This window comes from Strix uralensis, chromosome 21 (assembly GCF_047716275.1).
Source record: "Strix uralensis isolate ZFMK-TIS-50842 chromosome 21, bStrUra1, whole genome shotgun sequence".
Lineage (NCBI taxonomy): Eukaryota > Metazoa > Chordata > Aves > Strigiformes > Strigidae > Strix > Strix uralensis.
The window spans coordinates 11,613,605-11,629,525 of NC_133992.1; the positions used below are offsets into that span (position 1 = coordinate 11,613,605).

At 36.6% G+C, this 15,921-nt stretch overlaps 1 protein-coding gene across 13 annotated transcripts in view; it reads right to left on the reverse strand.

Annotated features, from left to right (window-relative positions):
- The window catches only part of DENND1A (DENN domain containing 1A), a 215,019-nt gene that overhangs the window by 40,966 nt on the left and 158,132 nt on the right, over window positions 1-15,921 (reverse strand). For all 13 annotated transcript variants that reach the window (XR_012631871.1, XR_012631872.1, XM_074891563.1 and 10 more), the window contains 5 exons: window positions 9,186-9,287; window positions 8,547-8,634; window positions 7,903-7,943; window positions 6,083-6,154; window positions 4,945-5,001 (listed from right to left, as the gene is read on the reverse strand). Coding sequence is in view for 11 of the 13 variants with exons in the window: in XM_074891563.1 (XP_074747664.1) it covers window positions 4,945-5,001; window positions 6,083-6,154; window positions 7,903-7,943; window positions 8,547-8,634; window positions 9,186-9,287 (360 nt within the window). In the remaining 2 variants the exon portion in view is untranslated. The remainder of the gene's footprint in view (window positions 1-4,944; window positions 5,002-6,082; window positions 6,155-7,902; window positions 7,944-8,546; window positions 8,635-9,185; window positions 9,288-15,921) is intronic.

Genomic DNA, 15,921 nt, shown 5'->3' on the forward strand with positions numbered 1-15,921 from the left:
GCACAATGCTACCTTGTCTTTAAAAAAATACAACAGAGTACACTGAATTAGTAACAAAGAGCCCCAAAACAATTCAATGACAAGAAAAGTAAGCTGCTGTCAAACTCATACTTCAGCTCCAATGCAGCAGCACGCTACCAAGGGATCCGATCAGTTTTGGAATCACACAACCTATGGCAGCAACGTATACTGTTCTGAAATGCAATGACACTAAATACAAACTTTATTTACATATTTCTACACAAGTATAGCCATATTAAATGTGCACCAAGCTTCAGACCCGTTATGTATATGCCATAAACGTGTCCAGCACATTCAAAGCCACCTGACCTGCACTGAACAGTTCCCAGCACTTCAGAGCTTTCAGAGTTCCACCTGCAGCTGCGGCTCCAGCCAAGACAACAGACAGCTGGGAATCAACCGAAAGCAAAGTATCTTCCAGTCCAGGCAAAATTTCCAGAAAAATATAAAACGGACGCAAAAGTTTGTACATCAGGGGAATGGGAGGAGATAAAAGATACAGACAGATCAAGCCATTAAGCAAAATCCCCTAAGATGTGTAACGATCACTGCAAGTCCTTGCAGCTTTTATTGCTATAGATTTGCTGTACTTCTCTGATGATATAATTGTATACGAAAGATAACATGTTCCTAAAGCGTCTTTGCACTGTGCTCAGTGTACACACTTCCAAAGAAACTGCAGCAGATTTCAGTCAAAATTATTATTTTTTTAAAAATTTACTTAAAATATGAGAATTATTTGACACCTATTTTTTCAAAGTCCCCAAAAGCAGACGAATCAACAACACAGCTTCAGTCACCAAAGCAAAATTTGCTTCACAAAAGCTCGTTTCCTACCTTCAATGCCAACGCATCTGAGCTAAATAAACCAAGAAAACTGTTTTTAAATGCCCCAAGTAAGGGCTCCAAGTAGCTTTAAAATGATTAAATGTCAAAGTGTTTGGCAATTCTATAATTGGAAAGTAGACAACAGTCCTTCAAAGCAGTCTGTGACATACCTTCAGTCCACTAACAGACTTTGAATACAGTTATTCAGAAGTCAATGGGGAGTACAAGACAGCGAGAGAGATAAAACCACAAATAGGAAAACAGGACTCTCAGATTCTGAACTTCAGCTTCAGAAGAGTATCAGGGCTCACAAAATGTCTACTGATAAAAGCAGTTCTTCAGCTTGAGAACTACAAATGACCAAAGAACTGCAGTGGATCATAGTGCAGGCAGGCCTTCAAAAAGTGCCCATTCCTGGTACTAAAAGAAAAGCCAGGTAGACCTGCGCATCCCCACTGAGGGAGAGGATTTACCAGCCCGAACGCTGCCTCGCGCTCCCGCGCTCTGGCGGAGAGCAGTGCCGGGACTTCCACCTGAAGCTGCGCGGGTCACCGCACCGGCCTGGCTGCTGCTCAGGAGCGGCTCTTTGTACTGCACTGCACACCGTGCATGTGTGTCCTGAGTCCGACTGCTCAGTTATGACGTGTCCCTAAAGAAGGGATTTGGTCTAAGCCAGCAAGACATTCCTGAAGTAGCTTCAGTGATATATATTATTCAGGAACAACAGAAAACATGAGACCTGTCCCTCCCAAACAACAGAAAAACACGGAAAGTGGTAAGTTACTCATTCCTGGAATAAATTCTCCAGAAATCCAAAAACCTAGCAATATTTCAGTGACTTTTTAATGAAAAGAAAGTGTAATTTAAGGACGTTATTAAAAAAAAAAAGCCTCCTTTCACCTGAGGAAAAAAGATACTTTATAGATTACAGGAAAAAGAGAATGACAGTGATTATCACACTCTGTAATTATCTCCATATATAAACAGTGCCTCCCCTACCAACTGTCTGTACAGGTGAAATCTTAACTACCTATTTATTTTAAAGGAGGAACTTCAGAGAATGAGTAAGATATATATTTACAGATATGTAAAGTTCACCCTGTAAACCAAATAAGGTTTTATTTTGTTTAAATGTGCATCAGTAATTTTTCTAGGGATCTTCTGTAATGGACTACAAATACTGACTATTAGAACAGCAAAAAACACATTCCAGAATGTCTAGAAGGATTCTTCAGGTTATTTTATAAACTTCTAAATGAGTTGTTTCTAGCTGTACTGATGATAAAGCACTGACAATAGCCCACTGATAACAGACATTAACTAGAGACATACAGGGCTCTAGTAAGTAAAATAATGTTGAATACATTAACGCCAAGTGCCCAACCATTTATATAAATTGTCTTATCCAGAAGCTTTCAGTAAGTTACATTCTCCTTACTGAAAGTTGAGGATGGTACCATTCATATTCCTCCTTCTTCCTAATTCTATGTAGTTAAGCTTCAAACGAGCCAATAACGGAGTGACTTGACCACCATGGTCCATTTGTGAAATGGAAAAAGCAGCCTTTACCAAAAAAAAAAAAAAAAGGAAAAAGAAAAAAAAAGAAAGAAAAAGAAAAAAGAAAAAAGTACTGTATCAGATATAAAATAAAGCTACCATGCTGTTTCTATTAACAATTATTTGCTATCACTCATAAGAATCCTCTGAAAACTATTTCTGTTGCTTTGAAATACTGTACCACAAATGAACAAGGGATGGAAATAGAGCCCCATTCAATCTCTACTATCATATTAAAGAAGGACCTTACACACACCACAGTGACCTCTCAACAGGTCAATCCTGCATTTCTCATTTGCAATTCAAACCCAAGACTGGAGCAGACCAAGGGCAAAATGGGCTCTTGATTATATTTAAGAGGTCACCATTGCTATGCAGAGTTGTAGGAAGCAGACCTCTAGCTTTATTGCATTTTTAAATTCTATCTTGTACAGAAGCTGCTCATATTTGGCAGTAAAAACTGGAAAAGGGATGTTTATATTTGACTTTTCCTTACCAGTGGCCTGCATACTTTTTCTATTAATAATGGAAAATAGTATGTTATAATGCAGCGGATAGTAAGTTCAGTTTAAAAATAACCTTAGGTTATCCTTAGAAGATGAAAGACTAGCATCCCAAATTTGGCAAAAATTAAGTACTTAATGATGCCAGCATTTCAAACAGTTAACATTTGCACACACTGGTAAGTAAACACATGAAAAATACAATGTTTTCACATGAAAATCAGTGAGGATGCACCAATAGACTTGTCAACAGAGGGGCACAGGCATTTAGATTAAAACTGAGAGTGGCCAAAACAATTTTTTCTATTTTTATCACTTTAAACAGAGCAATACCTCATTTTAGAGTTGTCTTCCTATCTTGCATTCAAAATGGAGAAGATGATGGGATGGAAAAGAACGGGCTTAATGAAGAAAGGAGAGGTAGAGCAGTACGTGTCAACTACTCACAGAAATCTTTTAAGCTCTTGTGAAAGTGTATGTTGAACAATCACGTTTAACAATCTTACAGAAATGCCACATCATAAGGAAGGTGAAACAAAATTGAGCCATTTATTTGTAAATGTTATGTGTGTTTTTTTAAAAGAATGCTTGCTGCTTGAAGGACTAGGAAGACAACAGTAATAATAATAAAACAAAGCAGTGAATGAATGAGATGTTTCTCAGCCTTTTATACAAATGTCACAAGAATAGCATACAATTATTTTAGCATTTAAAATACAGGAAAACAATCTGGTCATTTTACGCAGCTCCAACTGCTTTACAAATGCACATGAGAAGGCCAAACATCTTATTATTCATGAAGGTTATGTCCAGAAGTGAAACACATGGAATTACATAAAAAATTCCATGTATGAGAAAACTGCTTCATGTTTCCAATACTTTCATATTATTAAAGTGGTCATATAAAGTAGTAAGTGTAATAAAATAGTGTTAAAAGCATCTGAAGCAACTTTATCTTCCTCAAAAATCTCTAGCAATCTGCTAGAGTATTTAGAGAGCAAACAGAATTTGGATTGTACACACAGTTAATCTCACCAGTTCACAACCTGGCTGCACAACAATCCCTTTGTATTAACAGTTTGTTGACACGTTCAGGTAGATTTATTTCCGTTTGTGCCACAGGAACACATTTGCAGTGCTATCTTAAGATAATGGTCTAGAAATTTAGAGAATAAATTTCTGAGATAGCACAGATTAAAAAACCCCAGAACTATGACGCAACAAACTGAATAAAAATTTCTGACCAAGAACTTCAGTTCTATTAGCAAGTTAGCTATCTTGTTTTCCCAAAAGACTCTAATAGCTCTGCTTCACAGAGTAAATAGAATATCTGAAATAAACCTAAGGCAGAGTTAACCATTCGTTCATAAGGTATGTATCAACATGACCATACTTCTGGCTTAAAAGAAGCAATTAGTACTGGATAACACATTCTTCAAACACAACTCAGCATTCTTGGAATTGTAATGTTTACAAACAAAGACAGATTTGGAAAACAACAAACAGTTTGAGTATTTTTTTTTCTGTAGTAATTCAGATTTGAAATGAACACCAACTCTAATTTAATTCCTTTATGCCTAAACTTTGCAGTAGACAGTCATGAAACATGTGAGTCCATTTCCCAGGGACAGACACTATACTATTTTCCCCGAGAGATTACTGCAGAAATAACAACGATTTGCCATTTGCAAAAAGTTCACTGCCATTACTGTAGGAAAGATCTTCCAGTTCACATAAAGTCCCCTTCCACAATGCCCCAGCACAAAGGACAGGAGAGGGACCACTCCAAATAGAACACTCAATTTTCTGGCTTTTGTGGGTTTAAGTCAGAGCCTTAATGTATTTGAAGACAATTTTTTTTTTTTGTGTCTGTGAATATTTGTAACAGTGTGAGAAATCCAGGACAGCTGGTAATGCATTTTGAAGTGTGCTAACAACACTATATCAAACAGCTTCCTATTGATCACATAATGCTTTTTGTGGCTAAGTATTTCATACATGGTGCTTATACATTTTGAATAAGAACTTCAAGTACCTTTTGCTTCAAGCGGTTTTTCACTTCTTTTATTCCCATTTTTGCATGATCTTTTGCCTGCATGAAAAATTAATTTAAGTTAAAATCCCCTTCTATTTCCAGCAGTGACTAAGCTTGATTTCAGTGCATCAAGATTCACCTTCTCTAGTTACTAAAAATGGCAAAGAAAAAATTGTAACAGGATACTGAAAACATATTAAAACATACAGAAATCTAAAAGACCCCAAACAAACAAAAACCACCACCACCACCCCCCACACTCGTTGCAAAAATTTTATTTTCTCTGTTTTGATGCCACAGACATCTTTTATCTTTTTGCACTCCACACCCTCGGTCTCCCCCTTCAATTATTTATCTTCCCTAAGTTAACAATCAACAGTAAGCCTGCAAACTTTCCCCGTGCAGTACTCTGGATGCCAGTTCCATTTAGTAGAGCTAATTTCATCCTACTCATCTCAGGGCAGGAGAAAATAAAAATTTGAATAGTTATGTCAATGCTTTTTGTAGCATTATTTATTTCTTAAAATTGAGCTTATACAAAATCCTTGGTTGTTTTCTATGTTTTTTTCTCTTGCACAGTGGAACTGGCAGCCACACATGATAACACAGTAACATACTAGCTGTTTGTTAACAGAACTGAAAACATTTTCATTTAAAGAATAACTCAGTAAGTTGGAGACTAAATAAGCAGGTGTAAGAAATCTCTAGGGAAAATTAATTGACATTTAGAAAAGATGGAAACCATTTGGAAAATGAGAGGATTCCCTTATTTCGATGAAGCTGCAAGCAGAGAAACCTGAGGTAACAATGATTTCCAACAGAGTAATGATGAGATGGTAGAGCTGCTTAGTAGAGCATATAAGGCACGATTTCCCAGAAATAGTTCTATGTAATAAATAGAATTTATCATCTATACTTTCAAAAGAAATCACAAGTTCCCATTCTCCTTTGCATTTCAATTATGTTTAAATTTCAAAATTACTTTTCCATTTAAATTTGAAATTTAGATGAATGTGTATTTTAAGTAATTTTGTGAGTCCAATAAAAATGAATATAAGTCTTGAGTTTCATTTGAAAGGTTAAAACAGCATCGTAATTAGACTCTTATCTCAGTAGTAAGCCAGTACTTGATACTTACAAACTTATAGACAGTCTTCATGGCAGGGTTAGCCTTGGTCTTTACTGTATTTAAAATGGCTCCACTTCCTTTCTGTAATTATAGTAATGATAGAATAAATTTTATCGGAGCTCTTTAAAGCAAACAGCAATCTAAAATACACCATTCTTAAAATAACAAAGCATTAACTATGCTTATTAGCAGAGCTGACTATTAAAATGGTAAATTTAAAGAACAAGAATGCAAGTTTTCCAGACAAACCCCAATTCTGTTTAATACAGCAGTTTTCAGATGAAAAATGTCAGTGTCTCCTAATACCAAGAGCCCTTGTCTTACGGGTCGTCTCACAAAGCAGTGTTCTGTGACTGTTCCACTCACCCTCAAGGGTGTCCTCTATGTACATTGCATTAAAATCCTAAACAAGTTTAAAACAAAGGTATCCTAACAAATAGGCAATGTCTGGGGCAGAAAATTCTGTTTCAGGAAAGCCGTTACATTCGATCTGAAGAAGCAAGATCTTTTTTTTTAATTTTCCTTTTCACGATCCCACAAAACTATTTATCAAAAGCATGCTGTCTTTTTGAGATCTAAGTAGTTGATAAAGGGATAAATTGAGGGAAACTGAAATTTAACTACAGACATAAACATTAATTCTAGACAAGCTGAATTGCATGTGGTGACCATAATAAAAGTCATAAACCAGTAATGTGTCAGACAGAATAATGTGTTAGTCTGGTCAGTGTTTTATACATCTTCCACACACCCTTGACTATGGCTGCACAGTACCTTATTTGATAAATACAGGAGATGGGTAAAATCCAAGGAATAAAATCTTCAATCATTTTATATTTTCTTATTTCAGTGCAAAAATACATTTCCAGAGATCAGATGCAATCAGATGCAAACAGTTTTAAGATTTACTACTTCTCTTACTACATGACAATTAATCTTCAACAAAAATTATAAACTATTGCATTTAGTTACATGTATTTTTATATTCACACTCAGCCATTCCCCTTACAATTTTATAATTACTTGTCATCCTGTGTATTTATATTTATGTGTATATATTTACCGACCTAACTATATGATGGGATTTTAAAAATTACTGTTATAAAATATGCTTAATGCAAAATTATCAAGATAATATTAAGTCCAGTATTTTGTGTAAAGAACATAATTCCATTCATAACTAGGACAATAGGCAAATGGAATGGAATGCTGCAGAACTCAATTCTGTCAGAAAACAATTCAATCTTTCCTACTGACTTATACCCATAATCCCGAAACATTTTACTTTTCAACACATCACATTTTATGCATCAAAAGAGACTTTTAAATTCAGCTATAATAATGTATTATTCTCTAAAAACATTTAAATTTTTATTTTATACAACTAGAGCACTAAACCAAAGAGACAGAAAAAACATCCCAAACAGTGCTGTCCCCATTCAGCACTTCACACCATTTAGCTTTATAAAGAGCTTTTTGGTGTGGCATCTTATCCTTTTCTTTCCTTTTCTATTGAAAGGAAAGAAAACCCACACTGTTGTCTAAAATGACAACAACTTATTCCCAGCTGTCTCCAAGACATTAAAAGCGGGATTCAAAAACTTGGTAATTCCTATGGTGAATTTTATTTTTAGTGTACTTTTTCTTCTGTTCTTTACTTCATCTGAGAGCACATTAATTTCTCACAACTAAACTCAAGTTGGTCAGAGCTAAACCCTGCAGGAAACAGGCCACTCATGTTCATGAGGACGGACGTTAACAGCCGTACAGAACTGTACGACGGTCCAGGAAGAATCAGAATGTCTGCTGGAAGAATATTGTGTTCTTACCCTTACTGTAGAGAGCCACTGGTGGTACAATTTGTCGCTACCTAGAGAGAATCACAAAAACAAACGAACCGTAACTCTCTACCGAATAGAAAACATGCTAGAAATGTGAAGTGTTAGCACTCAGTGGTTCTCGGAGCATGAACAGTACAATAACAGAAGAGGAGAACCATCCTTTCCTCTTAACGGAAACACAACCACCAAAACCAGGTACCTACAATTTTTCTTTTACTTTCTAAAAGGCATTTCTATTTTATAGGGCTTGTCTTTCAGACATCTGAAAACTGAGGGTTGGTTTTTGTTTTTTTTTTTTTTAAGATCGTCAAAATAAATCTGAGGTGGTTCTGGGTAAAGCCTAGGTTTTTCAGTATCTTCCATTGCAAGAACCCTTTCAGTTGTACGCTATTTAGCCAAGTGGTAAAGCTGAGGTTTTGTAAGACTGAACAGACTTTACTCAAACTACAATACATTACTCAAAGTTCTTGACAAAGGAAAGACAAAAATTTAAGACACTTCAATCTACAGAGGTCACTGCAGCCTCAAGTTCTTTAGGTGAGTAACCACAGTGACCCATGACATCATGATGGCCCACAAACACTAAGTCAAGCACAATGTCTGAAATGACTTTAAAATACTGTATTTCTTACCTGCATATTCTCCCATGTTTATCTCTTCTTCAAAAACATCACTGAAGCCCTCCCCAGAGTTAAGAAGATCCAGACGGCCATCAATGAACTACATCAGCATTAAAAGAGAACGTAAACAAATCAACCATCCCATCCTTTATCTTTTCAGAAAGACTTTATTCTGCATTTGCTAGAATAACCCCAATGTTCTTATTGGGAAGGGACTCTAAATACAATGAAAATACAACCAAAGCTGGCAAAATGTTTACCAATGCAAAAAGGTATGCTACTTCACTAAAAAAAACCCCCAGCATTCATGTGTTTGTATATACAGATATGTTTTCAGTTTCCCTGGAGCAGTAATATCATGTTTAACAGTAAAATGCTTTCTGTACAAAGCTTACAGCAGATATTTGGTCTAGCCATGCTCAGATCAAAAGTGAGCACAGAGACTTTTAGGGGAAAACACCATACACCTCTTAAAATACAGAAAGCCTTATCATCTGGGAAAAGCCATCAAGCAGGAATTAAGGTGCTGCCAACTACATGAATCTTCCTTATTATGTGGCTGACAGACCAAGGAATATAAAGCAGCCCTCAAAAAAACCCACTTGTATTGTTAAAGAATCTGCTTCCACATTAGAGCAATTAAGTCAGTACCTGCTTAAAGAGCTGGAGCTGAATGGCATTCTGAAGAAACTGCCTCATGACAGCAGAACGATGGGACACAAATGTTTCTTCACAAAAAGTGATGGGTTCACCCTGTAGAGTTCAGAGCATTAAACACTGAAAAAACTTTGTCTGAATCCATTTGAATCCACTGTCTCCATTTTATCTACTTCCCTTTCAAAATAAATAGATAAATAAAGTAGGCCTTACGTAACACTGAGTAAACTGTAGTTTATTCCCAGGTTTCAATCATGTGACTGAGAAACAGGCTGGAAACCAGCAAATTGCGTATCACCAAAATAAAACACATTTGCTTTATGCACATTTTGCTGGTGAAGGAACTTTCATCATTCAAAACAGTAATTTTACTTAATGTCCCCAAAATATGACACACAGTCATCTGAATTTTGCATATCTGCTTATCTGCCTCAGTAGACCCAGCCAGTTAACCTGCACAAAGAAGTCAGGAATGCTTACCCTGTTCTCTCCACAGTTCAGAAGGATTAGACTTTCATGTATTGAATGAGTGAAATTTCCCTTTTTCACAACCTTGTTGGCAAAAGACATAAATTGTTTTGCAGCTCTACTTTTATCTTATTTTAATGAGTTATGTTAATGCTGAAGTCTGCTGTGCATCTGCCATAAGGGCACAAATTTCCTCCACACTTAAATCTACAAATACTCAAATGTAGCAAGCAAATATATTTATTGAATTAAAAACAAGTAACAAAGAATGATAAAATTATATTGATGTATAATTAATATGGAGGCTTTTTTATACTCATATTAAAACATAGACTTTTCATCAGTTGAGCGTTCAAAATCAACGACAGTAAAAAACCTTAACGCATCCCCTTTCAAAGGGTGGTATCATTCCACTTCTGAAAGCTTTTTCTATTAGCACTCTCATTTGCCGTTGGCTGCATAAAGTCAGGATAACGGTCACTAAAATGACTGTGTTCAAAAACCCCGTGCCACAGCATTGCTTGAGCATCCTGGGTTTTGTCCACCAATTTACACTGGAAGCCACCATGTGGCCCAGGACTGCTAATACCTAATCCACACTGAAAGGATCCTAAATCCTCAAAACTGTGTTGGACAAACTGTGATGAAACTCACATTTCTTAAAATCCACAGGTATTCACCTTTAGCCCTGAGTTCACAATTAATCAAACTTACTGATACATTCTCTACTGAGGTCAGGTACCACCCCAGGGCTTATCGCCCCGAGGGCTGGTATCACTGCTGATTGCCTGTCCTTTGACACAACTGACCTCGTCATTGTCACTAAATGGTGCAAACAGTTCTATCAGGTTTTAATGGAATTTACGAGGAAGAGAAGGAAGTATTTGGCTTCAACTAATCAGGCTGCATGAAGAAAAGTGTAGCTTAGTCCATGATCAGAGTTGTTCACCAGAAGAAGGTTTAGCTTTCATTTAATCCTCACCTGCAAAACACTTTAAAGGAAACAAGCAACCCTTCCTATAGTCTACAAGAGTCCAAAATTTCTCCCATGGCCAGAGAAGAGTATGAACAAAGAGAAGCTTCCTCTACTCCCCTGTACATCCAGCACGACGACACCAGCTTCTCTTACAATGGAGCTATGCACCATTCCTATAAACACACATACCACAGCTGGGGGAGCCCAGTATTATTATAGCGTTAACACACTTCCTTCCCCAAAGTACTAATGATTGAGTTTGTTCATTAGGTTGATTAGACCTTTTGACTTCTTAAGAGACAATTCAGGCTCAACTGCTGCTAGATGATAGGAAAAACTTTAATCATCAAGGTCAAGCGTGAGCTTTTCAGCTTGGAATGCATTAGTACCTTCCATGCTCCATGACCTCCAGAAGGGTGAACACGCTGTTGCTAACCCCCATCCACAGCTTCATTACAAAAAGACAAGCTGGACAATACCATTTTCTTGACAGACTTAGTTAACTGTAAATTATAAAGCTAATCAGCTCTGCTTTTACTGACAGATGATATTACATGAGGGGACATGCTAAGAACTGCAGATATTTTTGTGAAATGGATGGGCTTGCTCACATGTAAAACAATTACAATAACTCATCCTGATAAACCCATCAACTCCTAAACTTGCTGTTTCAACAACCAGAATTTAGGCCTTGATTCGCCAACACCGTAAATATCCATTATTCTCCTCTCCAACTATAAATGTGTAACAGAAGCTAAGATACAGCATTGCAAATGCTCTAAACATGTGCACAGCACAACTCTGTAAGGAACCTGATTTGATCGGTAATATTAGATAATTCACATATAATCAATATTGGATCACAATTATTATTTTAATACAAAAATTTACACATTTCAAAGACATTTAATCTGCAATCTTAACCCAAGAGAAGTAACTAAAATATAAGACTAAGATTTAAGACTCCCAGATGCACTGAAAAAATAGGTGCCTTTTCTTTATGCTTTTGCAAATCTCCCTTTATATGAATATTTTATATTCATGTGGCATAATGAAGTTCATCAGGGCAGTGCTGCTATCTCATGACCCCTTAAAAAGCTGAAAAGTTTCAGCCCACATCTTACCTATTGCCAGCCCTATTTTTAAATTGGAATTCTGTTACATTCAAAAATAATGTTTAAAACTACTTAAAACAGCAAATGAAAAACAAAAGGAGCCTAGGACTTATTTCAGACTCTTCTAGAGTTTCATGAAACCTGCTGCTATATTTTAAGAAGCCATAATGCAAATTGAAGATAAAGCCTGATTTTGATTAGCCATGCTGCAAAAAATTTCACCACGATGCCCCATCTTTCAAAGAAGTCACTTTTCCTCAGAAAAAACTTTCAGAAGAGAGTAAAGGACCTCATGCAGACAGTTATTATCAGTGAGAGAAGTATCGTATCTGAATTGTCCGACTTGCCATACTCACAGTGAGGCCACCTAACTGCTTATGGCAACAACTTTCACAGTGAATATAAAGGACTAAAAATATGTGGGACAGAAGACAGCACAGATTAGAGAAGGACTTGGAGGAAGGGACAGAGACAACCACAAATGATACTTCTGGAAAGACACACAGGTGTTAAGATAACTCATGGAAGTCTAACTATTCCCACTCCTGCGAGAGATGAGACACCAAGTGTGCATCTGGATAATGGGGCTTTAAAGCCAGCACGTGACTGCTGGAGAAAACATTAAGATAATAAAGACAGGGTTCAAGTTAGGTTAACAGTGAGAGTCTCTTCTACAAGCAAAGATTTCACAAAACTTGATTCTAAGGGTGAAAACAAACACAAAAAAAAAACCCCACCAAAAAACCTTAACAATCCAAATCTGAAGACTTTGTTTAGACAACCCTAAAAGTTATGCCATGGAAGATATATGTAATCTCTTCTGCATTATCATGGTCAGCATGTGGTGCAGGGTAATGAATTTTGTGCTGCTGCATGCATGCCTTTAAACCACGTAGGTGCTCTTTCAAAGCCTGTCTAATAAATACACAAGCCATTAGAGCTGCTCTGTAAACCAGCCACAAAATGAAAAAATGTGGGCGGAATTTAAAGGTGCAGAACAAGATGACAACGTGATAGTCTACAAGCTGTAAGTCTAGTGTCAGTGTACTATGTAGCAAACCCCCAAATATACAGCAGGAACAATGACATGCAAGAGCTTCATATATCAGTGTTTTATTACTACCTCGATGTTGCAAATAACCACATCCTTTACTAAAATTGGTTATGCTGCAAATGACAAAGTAAAGCCTGTAGGGATATTCTAGGAATCATCATCCTTAATTCCATCCAGAATTATAATGAAACTAAGATAGGAGAATGGTCTTACTGATCTGGATATATGTGTCAACGTCAGATACACCAGCAACCAAAGCAAGCAACTGCTCTGCAGACCTTTCAAGAATTGTGATTACAATGTCAAGGAAAGATTAGCTCATCACAGCTGAAGAAGGATCATCAGTCAGCCAGCAGGATTCCATAAAGAAAATCTGAAATTGGTGACAGACACCTGATAGGACACTGGCTCATTCAGCTTGCAATTGCGACAACAAATAACCTCCCCATAACTAGTACATCCCTTCAGCACAAGAAAGCTCTTTGCATCTGCCTCAGTCATAATGGAATCAGGAAAGCATAGATCAAATACTCTGCATTAAGCAAATGATACCACTGCTTTATTAGCATTTCAAGATGCTGCTCAGGAACAAAGAAATCATGTGCTCAGGGATTTGACCACACTTCTTCTAAAGAAAACTAAATAAGACTCTGCTCAAAAGGAGACTACTACTGCTAAGTGTAATCTTGACAAGCATTTAAAAAACACATGTATTTACCAACACAGACTGTACTGTCCAAACACTGTCTCATGTAAATGCCCATTTCCATTACCAGTCCAATTTCAGACTTTTTTTTTCTCATGTTCCTCATTAGGGTATATAACCTCTGGTAGAGATGCATCAAGAGTGAATATCCCTACCCCTTTTTTTAAAAAAAAATAGATTTACAGAATCTATATTTCTAATAGATATTTTATAAGATTTACAGTATAATAAAGGGCAATTTCTCTAAATTCTCAATCCTTGAAATTAATGGTGAATTAGAATTTCTGACAGCTGTCATTCTGTATGTGATCTGATAACTCCTGAATAAGTTGCAATAATATCATGGAAGGAGAAATAAAAGGGAGAAAGGTGATTGCAAGTCAGTCAAACCACTGACACCAATCATAACCCTTAATGACATCAACATCCCCTTCAAAATGTCACGTGTCAAACCTTAGCTTACACCCGTGCTGCGGATCACGGGGGTATGCACATTGGCAAGCTGCACTCAGCGGCACGGGCATCCCCTTCCAAGAGCTCGGGAGCTTTCTTTTACAAAACATTCCTTGACGGACAAATCACATGAGGTGAGACAGACGTGTTCTGCAGTGCACAAAATAACTTAAACAGCATGCTTCCCCAAACTCCTAGCTTGGATGTGACTAAATAGTCACAGAAGTGTTTTTTCTGATTGTACTACAAAAGGAGTAGATGGCACCTCGCACTTACAAAAGAAATCAGAAAAAGCTTGCAAAAATGTAGTTGTTTGTGGTTACTGGCTTTAATCCAGTTTTCTCATGTAGATATTGGAAGTTAATAAATTTCAAAATTTTACCTTGTAAGCATTCTCAAAATTCTTACGTAATTCTCTTTATATAAAAACTAGATACCAATTGGAGCTCCGAGTTAGACCACAGGAAAAAAAAGCAGATTTGTATCAACAGGCACATTCTTGGCCAAAACTCAAATAGAAGTAAAGCATCCTCAGAAAGGGCATAGATCTGTTTCCTACAACCAGTGAAAATACCATTAATATTTACTGACAGGTCATCCACTAGGATGAAGCAATTTAAACACACAACTCAACTTTAAATGTGAAATTATAATATGCAGATATTCAGACTTCATCAAAATCTTTTTTAATACTAATTAGAACTCTATGGCCTGTGTTTCTTTTAGAACCCTCAGAATGTATGTATTATTATAATGCAATGCATTAAGCTGTAATCACTTCTACAACATCCAAAACACCTTCAGATCAAAAAAATTAGGTGTATTAAAACTACTGTGAAACTTTTGTAGAAAAAATACAGAATAAAATTTATTTACATTAAAATATTGTAGGAAAACCAGCTCAGATACTGACAGCTTCAGTGAAAGTTCAACAACACCCCTTTACACATTATTTCAGTCATATCCAACACCATCCCAGGATTTGAAAAACTTTGCACAAAGCCAACTTCAAATAAAAGATGAAACAAAAAAACCACATGTAACTGGAAAAAATTTACATCACACAGCAATGTTTTTGCTTCTCCTTTCAAATTCTTTTAGTTTATTAGGATACCTGGCATTTTCATGTTAGACCAAGTAAAATGACACATACTCATATTCACAAATAATGAAACTACTTTGCTGTAATAGAGCAAGCCATCTTTCCAAGTGTTTATATGGCTAATTCAAGCCATCACCTGCCCTGATTTCTGAATCACCTACATCAGCCAGCCGTTTTCTATTCCTAAGCAACTGATATAGCCTCGTGTCTCTAGAACTCAAGCAACAAACCTGGACGATAAAGTGCAAAGAAGCCAGCGAAAAAGCATTTAGGGCTGGGGGGGGGAAAAAGAAAGAAAAGAAAAAAGAAAAAAAAAATCACCATTTCACAGATCAAGAATAGAGGCATGAAAATAATAAGTAACTTGTACACGGTCACAAAAGTCTCTGGCAGAGCCAGGGAAAAGAACCGAAATTTCTTTAATCCCTGTTCAGCACCTTAAATACAAGGCTATTCTTCCTCTTCCTACTTGATATTGTGTCAATGCATGAGTGTAGGTGTTGAAAGACTAACAAAAGAAAAGTAATAGTATGGTATTATGAGCTGAGAAACCTAATCTTTATCAGATACAGCAAATCTCTATGATGCTGCCTGCACTAGGAACTCTCTCTTTGTCCTGAATATGCTTTAAATTACTGGTATAATGTGTACTGTATATTGTTCCACTCTTATATTTATTCCACAAAAACCCCTGTGGCCTGCATGCGATTTTATCATTAGCTGGCAAGGTAATTTCAGGGCCTAGTTCTGCAATCATTCCATGAGCAATACTCCCATTGAAGCTAGTATGTTCTGCATGCAAAGCAGCTACCAATTCAGGATCCCTATAATAAAAAGGCCTTTTTCCATTTTAACT